General features: G+C 39.7%; 1 protein-coding gene across 1 annotated transcript in view; it reads left to right on the top strand.

Moving 5' to 3' along the window:
* Positions 1 to 19,435, top strand: part of PEX5L (peroxisomal biogenesis factor 5 like) — a 212,524-nt gene that overhangs the window by 158,896 nt on the left and 34,193 nt on the right. The window contains exons 3-4 of the mRNA XM_058187507.1: positions 4,228 to 4,339; positions 17,452 to 17,658. Of these exons, the coding sequence (XP_058043490.1) occupies positions 4,228 to 4,339; positions 17,452 to 17,658 (319 nt within the window). The remainder of the gene's footprint in view (positions 1 to 4,227; positions 4,340 to 17,451; positions 17,659 to 19,435) is intronic.

Genomic DNA, 19,435 nt, shown 5'->3' with positions numbered 1-19,435 from the left:
CGCTTGATACAGACTTCCCCAACCCGGCCATCAGAGGAGGAGTGGGACACGACACTTATGACCATTTTCACACTTACGACCGTTGCAGCATCCCCATGGCTATGTGATTAAAATTCAGACGCTTGGTAACTAGTTTGTATTTATGACGGTTGCAGTGTCCGAGGCCACAGCCCAGAGGAAGCTGGCAGTTCAAACCACCCCTTTATTGCTCCAAATTTCTCCAAACACTCCCACATGCGTAATGACAAACATCCACACACACCTCAAACAGCCTCTGGCTGCAAATAGTCCAACCCAGCACTGTGTACACCAAGGCTGCACAGCAATAAATCCAGCAGGGCAAATCAGGAGTTCAGGATGCAAAGGATCCAGGTAATTAGTCCCGAAAGCCAGAAAGAATGCAAGGACTCTTGGGAAGTTCACATGTTTGGCACTCAACACTTCAGGGACTCAGTGTTTGTTCCCGACAAATGCCCCTCCCCATAGCATCTCCTTAAGCCTCATTCCCCAAGTGTGCCTTGTGATGATGGGCGGGGCACTCTTCTCCCAACTAGCCCGCTCAGTCTGCGCTGTTCTTGCCTTCTCTCCACTCTCCGTGTTTTAAGATCAGGAGGTGGTGGTCCTTGCTCCTCGCCTGAGCTCTGTCTCTCATGTTCATCCTTCCCCTGTTCCTCCCTGTCTACAAGCCGTCCTAATCCTGAAAGGCCCTGGTCTTCCCCAGTTTCCTCCAAACCCAACAAAGCCGCCCCCTCAATCTCTGTCAGCTCAGGTTCCAGCTAGTCTTCCCACACAGATTCAGGCTCTGATGGGGGCATGATAGTCCCTGAGACATGTGAGCAACATTTGTGACCTTCTGATAAGCAAAGTCAATGGGGAAGCCAGATTCACTTAACAACTGCAGTGATTCACTTAACAATGGTGGCAAGAAAGGTCATAAAATGGGGCATTACTTACTTATTTGTTAAGTAAAATTCACTTAACCAATGTCTCACTTAGCAGCATAAATGTTGGGCTCAATTGTGGTTGTAAGTCGAGGACTACCTTTATTTCAGGGGTCTCCAACCTTGGCAACTTTAAGACTTGTGGACTTCAACTCCCAGAATCTCTCAGCCAGCTTTGCTGGGAGTTGAAGTCCACAAGTCTTAAAGTTGCCAAGGTTGGAGACCCCTGCTTTATTCGGTCTCTTTCCTCCTTTCAATAAAACCACAGCTTAAATTTTTTTGCAAAATTCATTACAATGTAGTGCATGACAGAGAAGGTATTCTCCAAAGAACCCAACACTTTCCTGCTTGAAACCAAGATTGCAGAAAACAGAACCCACAGATGCTTGAACGTTTCCTTTCCGTTCTAAAGGACTTTATTTAAGGAACAATTTCCCATTCCTACAGCTGGATGGGTCATAGCACCTATGTAATCTGGGTGAAGCTAAGCAGGACTGGCTGTGGTTCATATTTGAACGGGTGACCACCTGAAAATTCTAAACCTTTAGCCCAATCAGGAAGTTGAGGGGGGGGGAAAGCAATCTGGAAGAAGGTAATACAGTAATAAATCCATGTATTCTTCAATACATGACCATAATCAGGATCAGAATTTATGTTGCTAAGCAAGGTGGCGGCCGTTAAGGGAATCACAGCCGGTGAGTAAGTCAAGGACTGCCTGTACTTCCAACTATGCAAGCAGCATTAACTCCAGAATGGGAAAATATTCTTGCAATTAAGAACCATGTCGATGTTTCTTACTTTAATTTCGGCCTCAAGGGATTGCAAAGCATGTGGCTGGTTACATCATGATATTGCTGAAGCAATGTCACCCCTTGTTCTTGGAGGGGGGGGTGTTGCTTAAGGGCTAAAATAGCATCCCTTTTCTCCCTTAGACCGAGCATATCCCTGGGGAGGCAACCTGACTCTTCCTTAACCTTGTTTCCTTCAGCAATACACAGATGCCTGGAGAGAAAGCCAATTCTCCATGCATTAAACTGAATACAGTCTTCCTTCTAGAAACCAAGATTAATGCCATTGATTCTGATAAATCTGTCATCTGGATTCACATTAACATGAGTAGACTGCTATATCTGTTTGCGGGCTCCTTCCTCAAGTTGATGGATAATCTCTAAATCATTAGAAGGGTATTAGCTCAGTTAGCTCAGTGGCTAAGACGCTGAGAGCTTGTTGATCAAAAGGTCAGCAGTTCAGCGGTTTGAATCCCTAGTGCTGTGTAACGGGGTGAGCTCCCATTACTTATCCCAGCCAACCTAGCAGTTTGAAAGCATGTAAAAAATGCAAAGTAGAAAAATAGGGACCAGCTTTGGTGGGAAGGTAACAGCGTTCCGTGCGCCTTTGGCATCAATCATGCCGGCCACATGACCACTGAGATGTCTTCGTGCGCTGGCTCTTCGGCTTTGAAACGGAGATGAGCACCGCCCCCTAGAGTCGGGAATGAGTAGCACATATGTGCGAGAGGAAACTTTACTTCTACCTTGGTAGCAAGGGAACCTGGGAGAAAACCAAGTTACAATTCAGCTTACTGAATAACTTCAGTCAATCGTTCGGACTCCCTCCAACCTAGTGATAGTTATGAGACAAAATCAGATAAGACATACACCATCTCAGACTCTTAGAGGGAAATATATAAATAGAATATTATGGAGTCATTGAATGTTCTGGATCTTGAATAGAAAGCATTAATAGTGCAGAAAAGGAGAAGGGTGAAATAAGAAAAGTTCTAAAATGATTTACAGCAATGGGATCGGTCAAATAGAGAGATACAATCAGTAGCCATCCCTTATATGTGAGGTCAATGTTCAAGGAGGTGCAGGAGCAAACTTTAATTCACCTTGCAATTTCCTATTTCAGATTCGGAACCTTTAATGGCCACATAGGCACATAATTAGCATGCTAGACACCAAATGCTCTCTTTATGGTGTGCCAAAACATCTTGTTGAAAGACTTTTGAGAGATCATCATAGATTCAAAGATTAGATCTTCATAGATTAGAGGGGAAAGACTCTCTTGAGATATCTTCATAGATTAGATCTTCATAGTTTAGAGCAGGGTATCCAACCTTGGCAACTTTAAGACTTGTGGAATTATGGGAGTTGAAGTCCACAAATCTTAAAGTTGCCAAGGTTGGAGATCCCTGGTTTAGAGGGGGGAAGGGTTAAGGGTTAATTTTTCTTCTTGAGTTGTCAGATATGATTGATTTGAAATGACCATCATCCTGCTTGTTGGCACTGTCATCTGTGGATGGGAAGAGTTAGAATCTAACAAGAAGTGATCAATTCTGAAGATGAACAATCTAAAGTTTCACTTTGAGTCAACATAGGTGTGATGGGAGTTTCACACACACACACACACACATACACACACACACCTTCTGTCGTTATAAGGGCTCTTATCTCATGCAGATCATGCAGATGATATCCATAGCATCCTGTTTTCCAAATGTTTTTGGAAATGTGCACGGGATGGTTTGCCCAGCCGAATCGAACAAGTGATGGAAAGGAAAGGCATCTGGACGATGGGTCTGGTCTCTTGCCTCCTTTTGCTTTCTGCAGTTGAGATGGGCTCCCTCTTCTAGAGAAAGGGCAGATTGCCACATTGCTGGCTAGTTGCCGAAAGGGAACAGGGTGTAAATGCAAAAAGGCAGGTGAATCTACATGACCCATCCGCGTGGCTGGATTTGCACAGCAGGCTAAATAGATTTCTGGCACAGATTGAAGAAAGCAGCTCATCAGAGTTAAACCATGATAAGCTACCTTAATCCATTATTTATTTGAATATAGCATGTTACACAAGCACAGCAACTGCATTTTGCTAGCAAGAGGGTGGGGTTTAACATACTGTGTGAACCCAGCTAGATTGGGGCTTCATTAGATCCCAAATCATAAAAAAGCATGTCTTTTGGAATCCGCTTAGAATATAATTATTGAAAAGATGACAATCCTCCCCCAGCAGAAGTCTGAAATCTGAAGTTAGGTACTAATGAGTGGTGTTTTATCTTTTTTTTTTCTTTTTTGCTTCCTCTCATTCAGTTGCTTATATTCATCTCATTTAATTTCAAGGGAAACCGTATGCCAAAATTTAAGCCATCTGATGCTTTCAGAAATGGAATAATATATAGATATATAGATATTAAGCCGCTTGGGGCTGTTGTGACATTGGTGTGCATAGTTAAGCGGTACCCACATGCGCGCACATCCAACTCTCTCCTCTTGCTTTTTGTCACTAGCTTGTGAATGAGCAGCAAGAAAGCCGGCCCCTGCTGAGTCCTTCTATAGATGACTTTCTTTGCGAAACCAAATCAGAAGCCATTGCACGTCCGGTGACATCAAATACAGCAGGTAACAGCTCTTTCATTCACTCTTGTTCGGTTGCGGTTCGTTTCCAAATTCTGCCGGATGTTTGTTCCTCTGCCTACAGCTTTTTGAAGCTCCACGCCACAAACAACAGAGATTTTCCTCTCGTTTTGCGGGGGAAGAAACCAGTGGGTTCTTAATGGCACGTGGGCTAGAAAGTCATGATTATAGCATGTGATATTTGATACTGTTCAACTATGTCCAGAAAAGTGGAAAACCGATGAGAATCAGTGACGCTTGCAAAAGAAAGGGCTGCTTTATGCATATATATATATCGTAAAATTGGAAGTGTCTTGGCGACGTTTGACGAGTCTCATTCGTCATCTTCAGGCTTCAGCTTTGCTCCCAGAAGCACGAAGCTGAAGCCTGAAGATGACGAATGAGACTTTGTCGAAACGTCGCCAAGACACTTCCAATTTTACGCGGGAGAAAACCCGAATAACCAAAGACCTACATATACACACACACACACACACACACACACACACACACAAACACAGGACTTGGCATGTGAGTTGAAAGCTATATTCTTAGATATTCATATCATTGGTTTCTCCTGAAATAAAATGTTATGGGCTAATCATAGAGCTGGGGTTCTGGTTTGAATACATTTTTCATCTGGCATATGCAAATTGTTTTGATGCTAAATAAAGTTCACCGTTGCTTTTAAAAATTCAGTATAAATGTAACGGGGGGGGGAGTGGAAATGCGAGTAGCACACAATATTATTGTCCTTTTCTAGAAGAGAAAAGGACAATAATATTTTGCTAGAACACGTTTGTTTGTGTGTGTGTGTGTGTGTGTGTGTGTTTGTGTGTTTTTGTGTGTGTGTGTGTATCGCGACACTAGGGGGTGGTGCTCATCTCCATTTCAAAGCCGAAGAGTCAGCACTGTCCAATGACAGACTTGGAAGGACCTTGGAGGTCTTCTACTCAAATCCCCTGGTCAAGCAGGAGACTCTATACCATTCCAGACAAGTGGTTGCTATTTCCACACAATTTCCTGGCCATTCTCTTTGCAAAGATTTTCAAGAAATCTCATTTTAGAATAGAATAGAATAGAATTTTTTATTGGCCAAGTGTGATTGGACACACAAGGAATTTGTCTTGGTGCATGCGCTCTCAGTGTACATAAAAGAAAAGATACGTACAATAAGAATCATAAGGTACAACACTTAATGATAGTCATAGGGAACAAATAAGCAATCAGGAGACTATCAATATAAATCGTAAGGATATAAGCAAAAAAGTTACAGTCATAAGTGGAAAGAGATTGGTGATGGGAACGATGAGAAGATTAATAGTAGTGCAGATTTAGTAAATAGTTTGACAGTGTTGAGGGAATTATTTGTTTAGCAGAGTCATGGCATTCGGGGAAAAACTGAGTGGCAAGAACCCTCTAAGGGTTGTGTGTGTATGTGTGTGTGTGTGTGTGTGTGTGTGTGTATGTATGCGTGTGTGTAAGACCTGGTAAGGTTGAACCACAAACCATTTGCATGCAAGGGATGTGTTATGTATGCAAGCAGATGAGGTGATTTGAATACAAGGTTGCAAATAAATTAATCTCTCCTCCCAGCTGTCGTTGGGGAAATACGCCTTTGCATATTGGATTCACAAACAATATCAATTTTAGATGGAATTTTCAGGCTTTTTTAGTCTTATTGCCATTCCACCCAAGGCTGGATCTGGTTTTTGACAAAAAGAAGAAAGAAGAAAGAAAGAGTATGCTTTAAAACAGGATAAGCTTTTTCTGTCTTCTCATTCAATTCTGCCGGATGTTTGTTCCTCTGCCTACGGCTTTTTGAAGCTCCACGCCACAAACAACAGAGATTTTCCTCTCGTTTTGCGGGGGAAGAAACCAGTGGGTTCTTAATGGCACGTGGGCTAGAAAGTCATGATTATAGCATGTGATATTTGATACTGTTCAGCTATGTCCAGAAAAGTGGAAAACCGATGAGAATCAGTGACGCTTGCAAAAGAAAGGGCTGCTTTATGCATATATATTTATATATATAAATAGAATATTATGGAGTCATTGAATGTTCTGGATCTTGAATAGAAAGCATTAATAGTGCAGAAAAGGAGAAGGGTGAAATAAGAAAAGTTCTAAAATGATTTACAGCAATGGGATCGGTCAAATAGAGAGATACAATCAGTAGCCATCCCTTATATGTGAGGTCAATGTTCAAGGAGATGCAGGAGCAAACTTTAATTCACCTTGCAATTTCCTATTTCAGATTCGGAACCTTTAATGGCCACATAGGCACATAATTAGCACGCTAGACACCAAATGCTCTCTTTATGGTGTGCCAAAACATCTTGTTGAAAGACTTTTGAGAGATCATCATAGATTCAAAGATTAGATCTTCATAGATTAGAGCAACTTTAAGACTTGTGGAATTATGGGAGTTGAAGTCCACAAATCTTAAAGTCGCCAGGTTTGGAGATCCCTGGTTTAGAGGGGGGAAGGGTTAAGGGTTAATTTTTCTTCTTGAGTTGTCAGATATGATTGATTTGAAATGACCATCATCCTGCTTGTTGGCACTGTCATCTGTGGATGGGAAGAGTTAGAATCTAACAAGAAGTGATCAATTCTGAAGATGAACAATCTAAAGTTTCACTTTGAGTCAACATAGGTGTGATGGGAGTTTCACACACACACACAGACACACACACATACACACACACACACATACACACACACACACACACACACACACACACACACACACACACACACACACACACAGGACTTGGCATGTGAGTTGAAAGCTATATTCTTAGATATTCATATCATTGGTTTCTCCTGAAATAAAATGTTATGGGCTAATCATAGAGCTGGGGTTCTGGTTGGAATACATTTTTCATCTGGCATATGCAAATTGTTTTGATGCTAAATAAAGTTCACCGTTGCTTTTCAAAATTCAGTATAAATGTAACGGGGGGGGGAGTGGAAATGCGAGTAGCACAAAATATTATTGTCCTTTTCTAGAAGAGAAAAGGACAATAATATTTTGCTAGAACACTTTTGTTTGTGTGTGTGTGTGTGTGTGTGTGTGTGTGTGTGTGTTTTTGTGTGTGTGTGTGTGTATCGCGACACTAGGGGGTGGTGCTCATCTCCATTTCAAAGCCGAAGAGTCAGCACTGTCCAATGACAGACTTGGAAGGACCTTGGAGGTCTTCTACTCAAATCCCCTGGTCAAGCAGGAGACCCTATACCATTCCAGACAAGTGGTTGCTATTTCCACACAATTTCCTGGCCATTCTCTTTGCAAAGATTTTCAAGAAATCTCATTTTAGAATAGAATAGAATAGAATTTTTTATTGGCCAAGTGTGATTGGACACACAAGGAATTTGTCTTGGTGCATGCGCTCTCAGTGTACATAAAAGAAAAGATACGTACAATAAGAATCATAAGGTACAACACTTAATGATAGTCATAGGGAACAAATAAGCAATCAGGAGACTATCAATATAAATCGTAAGGATATAAGCAAAAAAGTTACAGTCATAAGTGGAAAGAGATTGGTGATGGGAACGATGAGAAGATTAATAGTAGTGCAGATTTAGTAAATAGTTTGACAGTGTTGAGGGAATTATTTGTTTAGCAGAGTCATGGCATTCGGGGAAAAACTGAGTGGCAAGAACCCTCTAAGGGTTGTGTGTGTATGTGTGGGAGCGTGTGTGTGTGTGTGTGTATGTATGCGTGTGTGTAAGACCTGGTAAGGTTGAACCACAAACCATTTGCATGCAAGGGATGTGTTATGTATGCAAGCAGATGAGGTGATTTGAATACAAGGTTGCAAATAAATTAATCTCTCCTCCCAGCTGTCGTTGGGGAAATACGCCTTTGCATATTGGATTCACAAACAATATCAAATTTAGATGGAATTTTCAGGCTTTTTTAGTCTTATTGCCATTCCACCCAAGGCTGGATCTGGTTTTTGACAAAAAGAAGAAAGAAGAAAGAAAGAGTATGCTTTAAAACAGGATAAGCTTTTTCTGTCTTCTCATTCATTTCTTGGTTTCTCCAACGATATTTGTAGACACACATTGGATATGACCTTTATACCCTCTATTTTACATAATCAAATGAGTATGGTAGGACAATAATTTCTTCCAGGGCCTCCAAAGAGGGAACCAGAAAGAACGGAAGATCCCAGTTAAAGGAGAAGAACACTTAAATATGACTTACTAATACTGAATGAAGCAAGACATTTTAATGTTGGATATGTTGAACAATGGATTCAGAAGTTAATGTTAAGCCTGCCTCTAGAATAGATTGTGTTTTCAGATGTTATGAAAGAAGAACAAGTTTTACCAGGCAAGATTGAGACTGATCTGAAAATGGATTTACAAATGACAGGCTACAAGAACGATACAGAAAAAGATGCTACGCTAGACATATGAAAATAATTAACCGAGGTCTTAATAATCAAAAGGGATATACAAATAATGAACCAAGAGAGTATTGTAGATAATCTTCCTATATTGGATTTACAAGGAAGCTTGTTAAAGCCTTAAAGAATTGTGTGAAAAAGGACAAAGGAAAAAAGAAATCAAAGTCTATTCAAAGAGATTAAAGATCAAGATTGTTAAAAGTAGAAGAAACGGATATAAGATTGATTTATTTGCTCGAGGTCAAAATAGATATGCTGTTATTTTGGGTAACTCTTAATGGGCTTTTGATGATCAGACAGAAATGATAAGGTTTTAGGGATTTGTTCAGAGATAAAAGATGAGCGGTATGGTGACCTAATGGTGAAGACATTGTCTTCTCACTCGGAAGGTTGAAAGTTCAATCCTAGGTAGCGGCAACTGTTTCTCTCCTAGGTCGAAAAGAAAAGAATATCTGCTGGGAACTCCTCATAGGCATCAGGAAGGGCATCCAGCCAGTAAACACTCAGCACCATCCAGTTGCCTCAATTCTACCCCAGATTAATCAATCCCCAATTAAGGGATTGCAGCGTTATAAGAAGGAAGTCTTTTAAAAAGGGAGTTTATATAGATAAAAAAATAGGACACAGGAAAAAGTTAATAGTTGTTTTTTAAGAGAAGGTGCTAAATTACTAAAATTATTTATACTTGTGATGAAGGGGGAAATATTTTGCTTATTATATTTATTTTCATGTTCTTTATTGTACACTTATTTTTTTCCCTTCTTTTCTGCATTTTTAATCTTTTTTTTTTTTATTGAAAGAGTTTTAAAAAAACAAAAACATTTTTCCCCCTTTTTTCCCCCTCCCTCCCAAAAAAAACCAAAACACCCCCCTCCCTCCCCCACCCCCCGGCTTCCCGGGTCAATCACAAGGTAAAGTTATACATAAACCAAACATAGAATAAAATTTTCCCTTCCAATCCAAATAACCACATCCAAAGCTTTTCGTCTCCCAACCCCCTCCCCATTACATAAAAATTACAATCCCAAAAATACAAACTAAAAAAAAAAAAAAAACATTTTTAATCTTTCATATATTTTTTTTAGTTTGTATTTTTGGGATTGTAATTTTTAATAAAGTTACTTTTTAAAAAAAGAGGTCTTCCAAAAGGAAAACAATGTACCTGATTATTTTATTAGAATATAATTATTCTAATTATTTACCTGAATGAGAGGTAAGATAATGATGAAGACACGTCACTGTCTTTTTTTTAAACTACACGGATCTTAAGACTTGTGCAACTGCTATTTTGGGCTATAGGTCAGTCCTTTTGTAGGATTCAATCCCCTGTCATTGCCTACTTGATTCCAGCCTTTTAAAAATAGTATGCATACACAGGTAGTCCTCGACTTAAAACAGTTCATTTCATGACTGTGCAGTTACAACAGCACTGAAAAAAAAAGTGGACTTACGACTGTTTTTCACAATTGCAACCTTTTCGGCCTCAACATTCAGATGCTTGGCAATTGGTTCATACTTATGACCGTTGTAGCGTCCCGGGTTCCTGTGTTTTTGTGTGTGTGTGTGTGTATCGCGACACTAGGGGGTGGTGCTCATCTCCATTTCAAAGCCGAAGAGTCAGCACTGTCCAATGACAGACTTGGAAGGACCTTGGAGGTCTTCTACTCAAATCCCCTGGTCAAGCAGGAGACCCTATACCATTCCAGACAAGTGGTTGCTATTTCCACACAATTTCCTGGCCATTCTCTTTGCAAAGATTTTCAAGAAATCTCATTTTAGAATAGAATAGAATAGAATTTTTTATTGGCCAAGTGTGATTGGACACACAAGGAATTTGTCTTGGTGCATGCGCTCTCAGTGTACATAAAAGAAAAGATACGTACATTAAGAATCATAAGGTACAACACTTAATGATAGTCATAGGGAACAAATAAGCAATCAGGAGACTATCAATATAAATCGTAAGGATATAAGCAAAAAAGTTACAGTCATAAGTGGAAAGAGATTGGTGATGGGAACGATGAGAAGATTAATAGTAGTGCAGATTTAGTAAATAGTTTGACAGTGTTGAGGGAATTATTTGTTTAGCAGAGTCATGGCATTCGGGAAAAAACTGAGTGGCAAGAACCCTCTAAGGGTTGTGTGTGTATGTGTGGGAGCGTGTGTGTGTGTGTGTGTGTGTGTGTATGTATGCGTGTGTGTAAGACCTGGTAAGGTTGAACCACAAACCATTTGCATGCAAGGGATGTGTTATGTATGCAAGCAGATGAGGTGATTTGAATACAAGGTTGCAAATAAATTAATCTCTCCTCCCAGCTGTCGTTGGGGAAATACGCTTTTGCATATTGGATTCACAAACAATATCAAATTTAGATGGAATTTTCAGGCTTTTTTAGTCTTATTGCCATTCCACCCAAGGCTGGATCTGGTTTTTGACAAAAAGAAGAAAGAAGAAAGAAAGAATATGCTTTAAAACAGGATAAGCTTTTTCTGTCTTCTCATTCATTTCTTGGTTTCTCCAACGATATTTGTAGACACACATTGGATATGACCTTTATACCCTCTATTTTACATAATCAAATGAGTATGGTAGGACAATAATTTCTTCCAGGGCCTCCAAAGAGGGAACCAGAAAGAACGGAAGATCCCAGTTAAAGGAGAAGAACACTTAAATATGACTTACTAATACTGAATGAAGCAAGACATTTTAATGTTGGATATGTTGAAGGTTAAGTTTGAACAATGGATTCAGAAGTTAATGTTAAGCCTGCCTCTAGAATAGATTGTGTTTTCAGATGTTATGAAAGAAGAACAAGTTTTACCAGGCAAGATTGAGACTGATCTGAAAATGGATTTACAAATGACAGGCTACAAGAACGATACAGAAAAAGATGCTACGCTAGACATATGAAAATAATTAACTGAGGTCTTAATAATCAAAAGGGATATACAAATAATGAACCAAGAGAGTATTGTAGATAATCTTCCTATATTGGATTTACAAGGAAGCTTGTTAAAGCCTTAAAGAATTGTGTGAAAAAGGACAAAGGAAAAAAGAAATCAAAGTCTATTCAAAGAGATTAAAGATCAAGATTGTTAAAAGTAGAAGAAACGGATATAAGATTGATTTATTTGCTCGAGGTCAAAATAGATATGCTGTTATTTTGGGTAACTCTTAATGGGCTTTTGATGATCAGACAGAAATGATAAGGTTTTAGGGATTTGTTCAGAGATAAAAGATGAGCAGTATGGTGACCTAATGGTGAAGACATTGTCTTCTCACTCGGAAGGTTGAAAGTTCAATCCTAGGTAGCGGCAACTGTTTCTCTCCTAGGTCAAAAATAAAAGAATATCTGCTGGGAACTCCTCATAGGCATCAGGAAGGGCATCCAGCCAGTAAACACTCAGCACCATCCAGTTGCCTCAATTCTACCCCAAATTAATCAATCCCCAATTAAGGGATTACAGTGTTATAAGAAGGAAGTCTTTTAAAAAGGGAGTTTATATAGATAAAAAAATAGGACACAGGAAAAAGTTAATAGTTGTTTTTTAAGAGAAGGTGCTAAATTACTAAAATTATTTATACTTGTGATGAAGGGGGAAATGTTTTGCTTATTATATTTATTTTCATGTTCTTTACTGTACACTTATTTTTTTCCCTTCTTTTCTGCATTTTTAATCTTTCATATATATTTTTTAGTTTGTATTTTTGGGGTTGTAATTTTTAATAAAGTTACTTTTAAAAAAAAGAGGTCTTCCAAAAGGAAAACAATGTACCTGATTATTTTATTAGAATATAATTATTCTAATTATTTACCTGAATGAGAGGTAAGGTAATGATGAAGACACGTCACTGTCTTTTTTTTAAACTACACGGATCTTAAGACTTGTGCAACTGCTATTTTGGGCTATAGGTCAGTCCTTTTGTAGGATTCAATCCCCTGTCATTGCCTACTTGATTCCAGGCTTTTAAAAATAGTATGCATACACAGGTAGTCCTCGACTTAAAACAGTTCATTTCATGACTGTGCAGTTACAACAGTACTGAAAAAAAAGTGGACTTACGACTGTTTTTCACAATTGCAACCTTTTCGGCCTCAACATTCAGATGCTTGGCAATTGGTTCATACTTATGACCGTTGTAGCGTCCCGGGTTCCTGTGATCCCCTTTTGCGATCTTCTGACAAGCCAAGTCAGTGGGGAAGCCAGATTCGCTTAACAGCCAGGTTACTACCTTACCAACTGCAGTGCTTCACTCAACGACGGTGGCAAGAAATGTCGTAAAAGGGGGGCAAAACTCACTTAGCAAATGGCTCACTTGACAACAGAAATCGGGGGCTCAATTGTGGTCGAGGACTACCGGTAGTATCCTTTCTTGCTGCTTCCTGATACTGAAATGTTGATGCACGTTTACCCAACGAACGCGTCATCGTGCCAGGCTTCCATTGAACAAATCTAATCAAAAAAAGCAGTTTTCTGATTGATATTTATAGAATTAGCTCAATGGGGTTTGGACAAACTGAAAAAGTGCTTATAATAGGACTCAGGTTGTACTGTGATATACACCTTGTTGCTGCTTGAAGCATGTTACACTCTGTAAGCGAACCTTGAGAATAACTTGCTGTAATCGAACTATATAGTTTTAGGGCTCACTTAAAACTACTGCAGGTGAAAATTAACGCAAAGCAGGGAATATGTCATTAGGATATCCCTAATTAACTCTAATATCACTGGTTTCTTTGATGGGAAAGAGTAATATAAATCCTTTCTTCTCAACCCCTTTGCTACTAAAAATTACATTCCATGATTGTGTTTATTCCAGATTTATTTATTATTTGTTATTTATTTAGAAAATATTACCGCCCACTCGCACATGGCGATTCAAGGCAGTTTACAAGGATATAAAAACAGCATATAAAAGAAATAGAAAGAATAAAAAGAAAAATAATAACATAATAATCTTAACCATCCCAAATTAAAGAGATAATAGCTGCATTCACACCACATGCTTGGGTATTAACTGCAGCTGGATTTTTATTTCTGCATGTTGAGTGACTCCAAGCAACTGAATGTATGATCCAGTGGCTGTGCTTATGACACACTTAAACCAAGTTACAGCATCAACCCATTTTCTCAGTTCTCAAAATGCATCAAACCATAGACTGATAAAATCAGCTGGGACCTCATTGCACATTAAACCACACACACACATACACACCCAATATAAACCTTGACAAAACTAGACATAGCGTGTTGTGCAAGTGGATCTGCTAAGTCATTACCAGCCCTCATAAGTAAATTCGCTTAACAGCCAGGTTACTACCTTACCAACTGCAGTGCTTCACTCAACGACGGTGGCAAGAAATGTCGTAAAAGGGGGGCAAAACTCACTTAGCAAATGGCTCACTTGGCAACAGAAACCGGGGGCTCAATTGTGGTCGAGGACTACCGGTAGTATCCTTTCTTGCTGCTTCCTGATACTGAAATGTTGATGCACGTTTACCCAACGAACGCGTCATCGTGCCAGGCTTCCATTGAACAAATCTAATCAAAAAAAGCAGTTTTCTGATTGATATTTATAGAATTAGCTCAATGGGGTTTGGACAAACTGAAAAAGTGCTTATAATAGGACTCAGGTTGTACTGTGATATACACCTTGTTTCTGCTTGAAGCATGTTACACTCTGTAAGCGAACCTTGAGAATAACTTGCTGTAATCAAATTATATAGTTTTAGGGCTCACTTAAAACTACTGCAGGTGAAAATTAATGCAAAGCAGGGAATATGTCATTAGGATATCCCTAATTAACTCTAATATCACTGGTTTAAAAATCAAAGACTTTTAATTTGATGGGAAAGAGTAATATAAATCCTTTCTTCTCAACCCCTTTGCTATTAAAAATTACATTCCATGATTGTGTTTATTCCAGATTTATTTATTATTTATTTATTTAGAAATTTTATATTGCCGCCCACTCGCTCATGGCGATTCAAGGCAGTTTACAAGGATATAAAAACAGCATATAAAAGAAATAAAAAGAATAAAAAGAAAAATAATAACATAATAATCTTAACCATCCCAAATTAAAGAGATAATAGCTGCATTCACACCACATGCTTGGGTATTAACTGCAGCTGGATTTTTATTTCTGCATGTTGAGTGACTCCAAGCAACTGAATGTATGATCCAGTGGCTGTGCTTATGACACACTTAAACCAAGTTACAGCATCAACCCATTTTCTCAGTTCTCAAAATGCATCAAACCATAGACTGATAAAATCAGCTGGGACCTCATTGCACATTAAACCACACACACATACACACCCAATATAAACCTTGACAAAACTAGACATAGCGTGTTGTGCAAGTGGATCTGCTAAGTCATTACCAGCCCTCATAAGTAAATTGGATTAAGTGGCTTGGCTAAATTCTTACCAACCATGATTAAGTAGGTTGGATTAAGTGGGTTGGCTAAGTCAATACCAACCATGATTGAGTAGGTTGGATTAAGTGGGTTGGCTAAGCCATTACCAACCATGATTGAGTAGGTTGGATTAAGTGGGTTGGCTAAGTCATCACCAACCATGATTGATGTATAAGTTTCATGTATCATGCCAACCCCAACACAAATTAACATAGAGTAAAACAAACGCCTTGAGGAATAGCTTTGGGAATTTTATATGAGCTTTGTTGAGAAATGAGGATGACTGGACAATCTTCAAAGCCACAAGGACCTTGGCCTTCAATCTAAATTGCTAATGAGCACCTAAAAATATGAAACCTTCATGTTGCTCTTGCAACTGCCCCTTTCTTTTAAATTGCTTGCTTCATAATCTCCAATGCAAATGTTTGAGTGAATATTTTGACATTGGCCATGTTGCCAAGGTTAAACCATACATGACAAACGTCTTCCTTTAACGAAAAATCAAAATCCCAAATTTGAGAATGCTGAAGTCCCGCCCCCGCCCAAGGAAAGTCAGTCAACACCAACCATAAGATTTGAAGCCTTCCATTGAAATAACAGGCTTTACAATTTTCATTTTTGAAATCATTCTCAAGCCTAAGGAGATGGGTTTGAAAGATTAAAAAAGTATAAAGAGAAAATGACCTAGAAGTGAAATAAAAATTATATAACTTCACAGCACAGCTTTTATTAATCCTTAGTACTAGATAATTATCTGCCTAGACATTACTAATTAATGCAGACACTTAAAGTATATGGAAAATGAAAGAGTTCAATAAATGTTATGAGCACAATTGGTTCAGTTTTTCATTTGGAATCTTATCAGTATCTTATTTTATTGAATCCTTCCATCTCCTTAGCAAGGGACTGCTTTATGCAGCCATTTTGTCATGTTTCTGCATTAATTTAAGTCCCTGCTGAAATAGTATGAAATCACCAGCTGACTAAATGTGAGGACAATTATTGATAATTAAGGACTCGTGGCTGGGATCACATCCATGGATACTTTTGGATCACCCTCAGTTCTTCTATTGTATCAAGGTTAGAGTTAAATCAAGAAATTTCATTTGGGTGGGCTTCAAAATTTCAAAAATTTTAGCAAAGGGTTCTCTGCCCAGTTGCTGGGTGGGCATGGTCATGGTGGGCGTGGCCTAGTCTGCCTCCTGCACCATGGCCCTCCCCCAGCTCCAGAGGCTTTCCTCGAGCCTCCGGGAGGGCAAAAATGCCCTCCCTAGACTCTGGAGGCCGGAAACGGGTCCATTTCCGACCTTCCCGAACTTCCAGTAGGCCCATTTTTTGCCCTCCCCGAGCCTCCATGTGTGCCCTGCACTTACTTGCATTCAAAATGGGCCATGTGAGGATTCCTGAGAGGGGCAGGGTGTGGTGGGCGGGGCCAGCCAGGAGTAGGATTTGGGGGATTTTCTGAACTGCACAGAATCTTAGTTAGGGGTTCTCCCAAACCCCCAGCAGCCCAATCCTGGCCAGCCCTCTCAAAGGATCTCAGTGAGTGATAGTATCTAGCTGAGCTCATGGGGGCTTAGAAGCTAAGAAAATCACCTGATTGGTATTTTCATAGGAAAATTTCCAATGAAATCACAGGAGGAGATAGTGGCAAACCATCTAAATAAATTTTAGGACAGCCACACTACCTTATCAGATTTATTGAGGAGGTTATTTGATTTACCTGGAGCAAAGAAAACTTTGCTGGCTGAGGAATTCTGGGAGCTGAAGTCCACAAGTCTTAAAGTTGTCAAGGTTGGAGACCCAGATCTATAATAAATGTAAATCACATGTGTAAGCAGCGAATTCATTAAGAATAATCATTCTTTCCTGTAGACCAGGGGTCTCCAACCTTGGCAACTTTAAGACTTGTGGACTTCAACTCCCAGAGTTCCTCAGCCAGCAAAGCTCTGGGAGTCGAAGTCTACAAGTCTTAAAGTTGCCAAGGTTGGAAACCCCTGCTGTAGACCTTGTTTTTTTCAGTCCAAATTGAGATACAGGAATTTACCCTCCCTTGCCAACACAAATACATACACACAGAGAGAAAAACAAACACAGACACAGAAACACACACACACACACACACACATATAATTATCCCATGTTACATTTACTTTGGATTCCACCTTGACATATGCAAGGGGAAGTCAGCATATTTTTTTCAAACGTTGGAGTTACAAAGTATTGTGAAGGTTTAAATGATTCTTTTTTTTTTCACAATGGCCCTGTGTTAGTTCTTTCAACAGGTCTGGATCTCCTCGACCTCAGTGAACCTGTTTCCCAAACCCAAAGCAAAGTGAAGAAGCGGGAGAATTCCTCAAGAGGGGAGAGCTTGAAAGGATCGACCCACAGAAGGAAGACTGACAAACCGGATCTTATCTATGTGGACACCGAACAGAAGATCCAACCACTCAAAGGTCCAGAGAAATCATTGGATTTAGGTTTGTAGCTTTTTCTGGAGGCGTCTGCAACAAGGGCCATGATCAGGAAGATGGTAGACAGAGCATTGAATTGCTATACATATCCACCATCTTAGGGGCAGCGATGGCCCATTGGTTAAAGACACTGAGCTTGTCAGTGGGAAAGCTGACAGCCCAAGTTGGAGGCCCAAGTACTGTGTGACAGGGTGATCTCCCATTACTTCTCCCAGCTCCTGCCAACCTAGCAGTTCAAAAGCATAAAAATGCAAGTAGATAAATAGGTACCACTTCGGGGGGAAGATAAGCATTGGTGGGTTGCTCCCAGTTCTGTCCGGTTCTTGAGTACCGGTAGTAGAAGCGGCTGGAGGCTCCGCCCACCCACCTGGACGTCATAAGGTACGATCTGCACATGCGCAGAAGCGTGCAAGCAAAGCGAGCTCCTGTTACAAACCGTTAGTAAAGGTAAGTAGAACCCATCCCTGAAGGTAACAGTGTTCCATGCACCTTGGCCCGGGGTAGGATTTTACTAGTTTGGACTGGTTCGGGAAAACCGGTAGCTCCGGCAATCAGCTGGGCCCATCCACCCGCCCCTGCATACCTTTATCTTTGCAGCTTATTAGCGTGGCAGAGCGGATTGCCGCACCTCAGCTGTTTTAATTCCCTAGCACTAACGCAAAAGGTGATTTTTTGTTCAATTGTGCATGCGCGCACAGGTACAAATAGCAGTGGTTATTTTAAACAGCGATCCCACACCAAAGAACCGTACCACAGTATGTGGACTGTTAATGTGAAGATTAAGGAAGGTGATGTTCAAACTCTTTAAAGAGGACCTACAGATGATCCCCTTTCCTCCATATTAGTTTTTTCATTAACCTTTCCCAACCTGGTACCCTTCAGATGGGCTAGATTAGAAGTCCCATGTTTCTGTCTAAGGTAGGATGATAGGAATTATAATTCAACATATGTGGAAGGGATGACCTGGAAGCAGCAGCGTACAAAAAGCTGGGCCTTCACAGGTGTGGCTTCTAATGATCTACAGCTCTTCCACGGCTCTTTCTCTAGCCAGTTTTATGGCTCAGGAAAAGAAGCCATTCTTTTTCAGAGAATATCTTCGACTTGTTACTCTGGTTCATCTGCTGGTCTTTGAAATTACTTCACTGTGTTCACACAAGCTTAGCCAACCTGTTAAATTAACTGTACATTTTCTAAATGGTACACATTATATTCCCACAACACTGTCAAACTATTTAGTAAGATTGTATTACTATTATTATTATTATTCTCATCTTTCCTATTACCTATCTCCTTTTCCACTTATAACTTCGTTGCTTGCATCTTTACAATTTATATTGTTTTTATTAGTTTCCTAGTGTGATTTATGTTGATGGCTTATTTAGTATCCTATGGCTATCACTAAGAGTTGCATCTTATGATTTATGACAAATGTATTTTTATGATTACTATGATCATGATTTATCACTTATAGCTTTTATGTACAATGAGAGCTTATGCACCTCACTTTATGTACAATGAGAGCTATTAGGCACACTTGGCCAATAAAAATTCTATTCTACTCTAGTTTATGCTACGCTATACTACCCTATGCTACGCTACCCTACGCTATGCTATGCTATGCTATTATTATTCTATTCTATTATTATTCTATTCTATTATTATTCTATTCTGTTCTGTTCTATTTTCTATTCTGATCTACTCTACTCTATTCTATACTGAACTGTAAACCTGTCTGGGTTTGTGCTTCACCCAACCCAAATAAAATACACCTAAGTTTAACTCT

This window comes from Ahaetulla prasina, chromosome 6 (genome assembly GCF_028640845.1).
Source record: "Ahaetulla prasina isolate Xishuangbanna chromosome 6, ASM2864084v1, whole genome shotgun sequence".
Classification (NCBI taxonomy): domain Eukaryota; kingdom Metazoa; phylum Chordata; class Lepidosauria; order Squamata; family Colubridae; genus Ahaetulla; species Ahaetulla prasina.
Note: the sequence above shows the minus strand (reverse complement) of the source record. Positions and strands in the feature narration are given on the sequence as shown.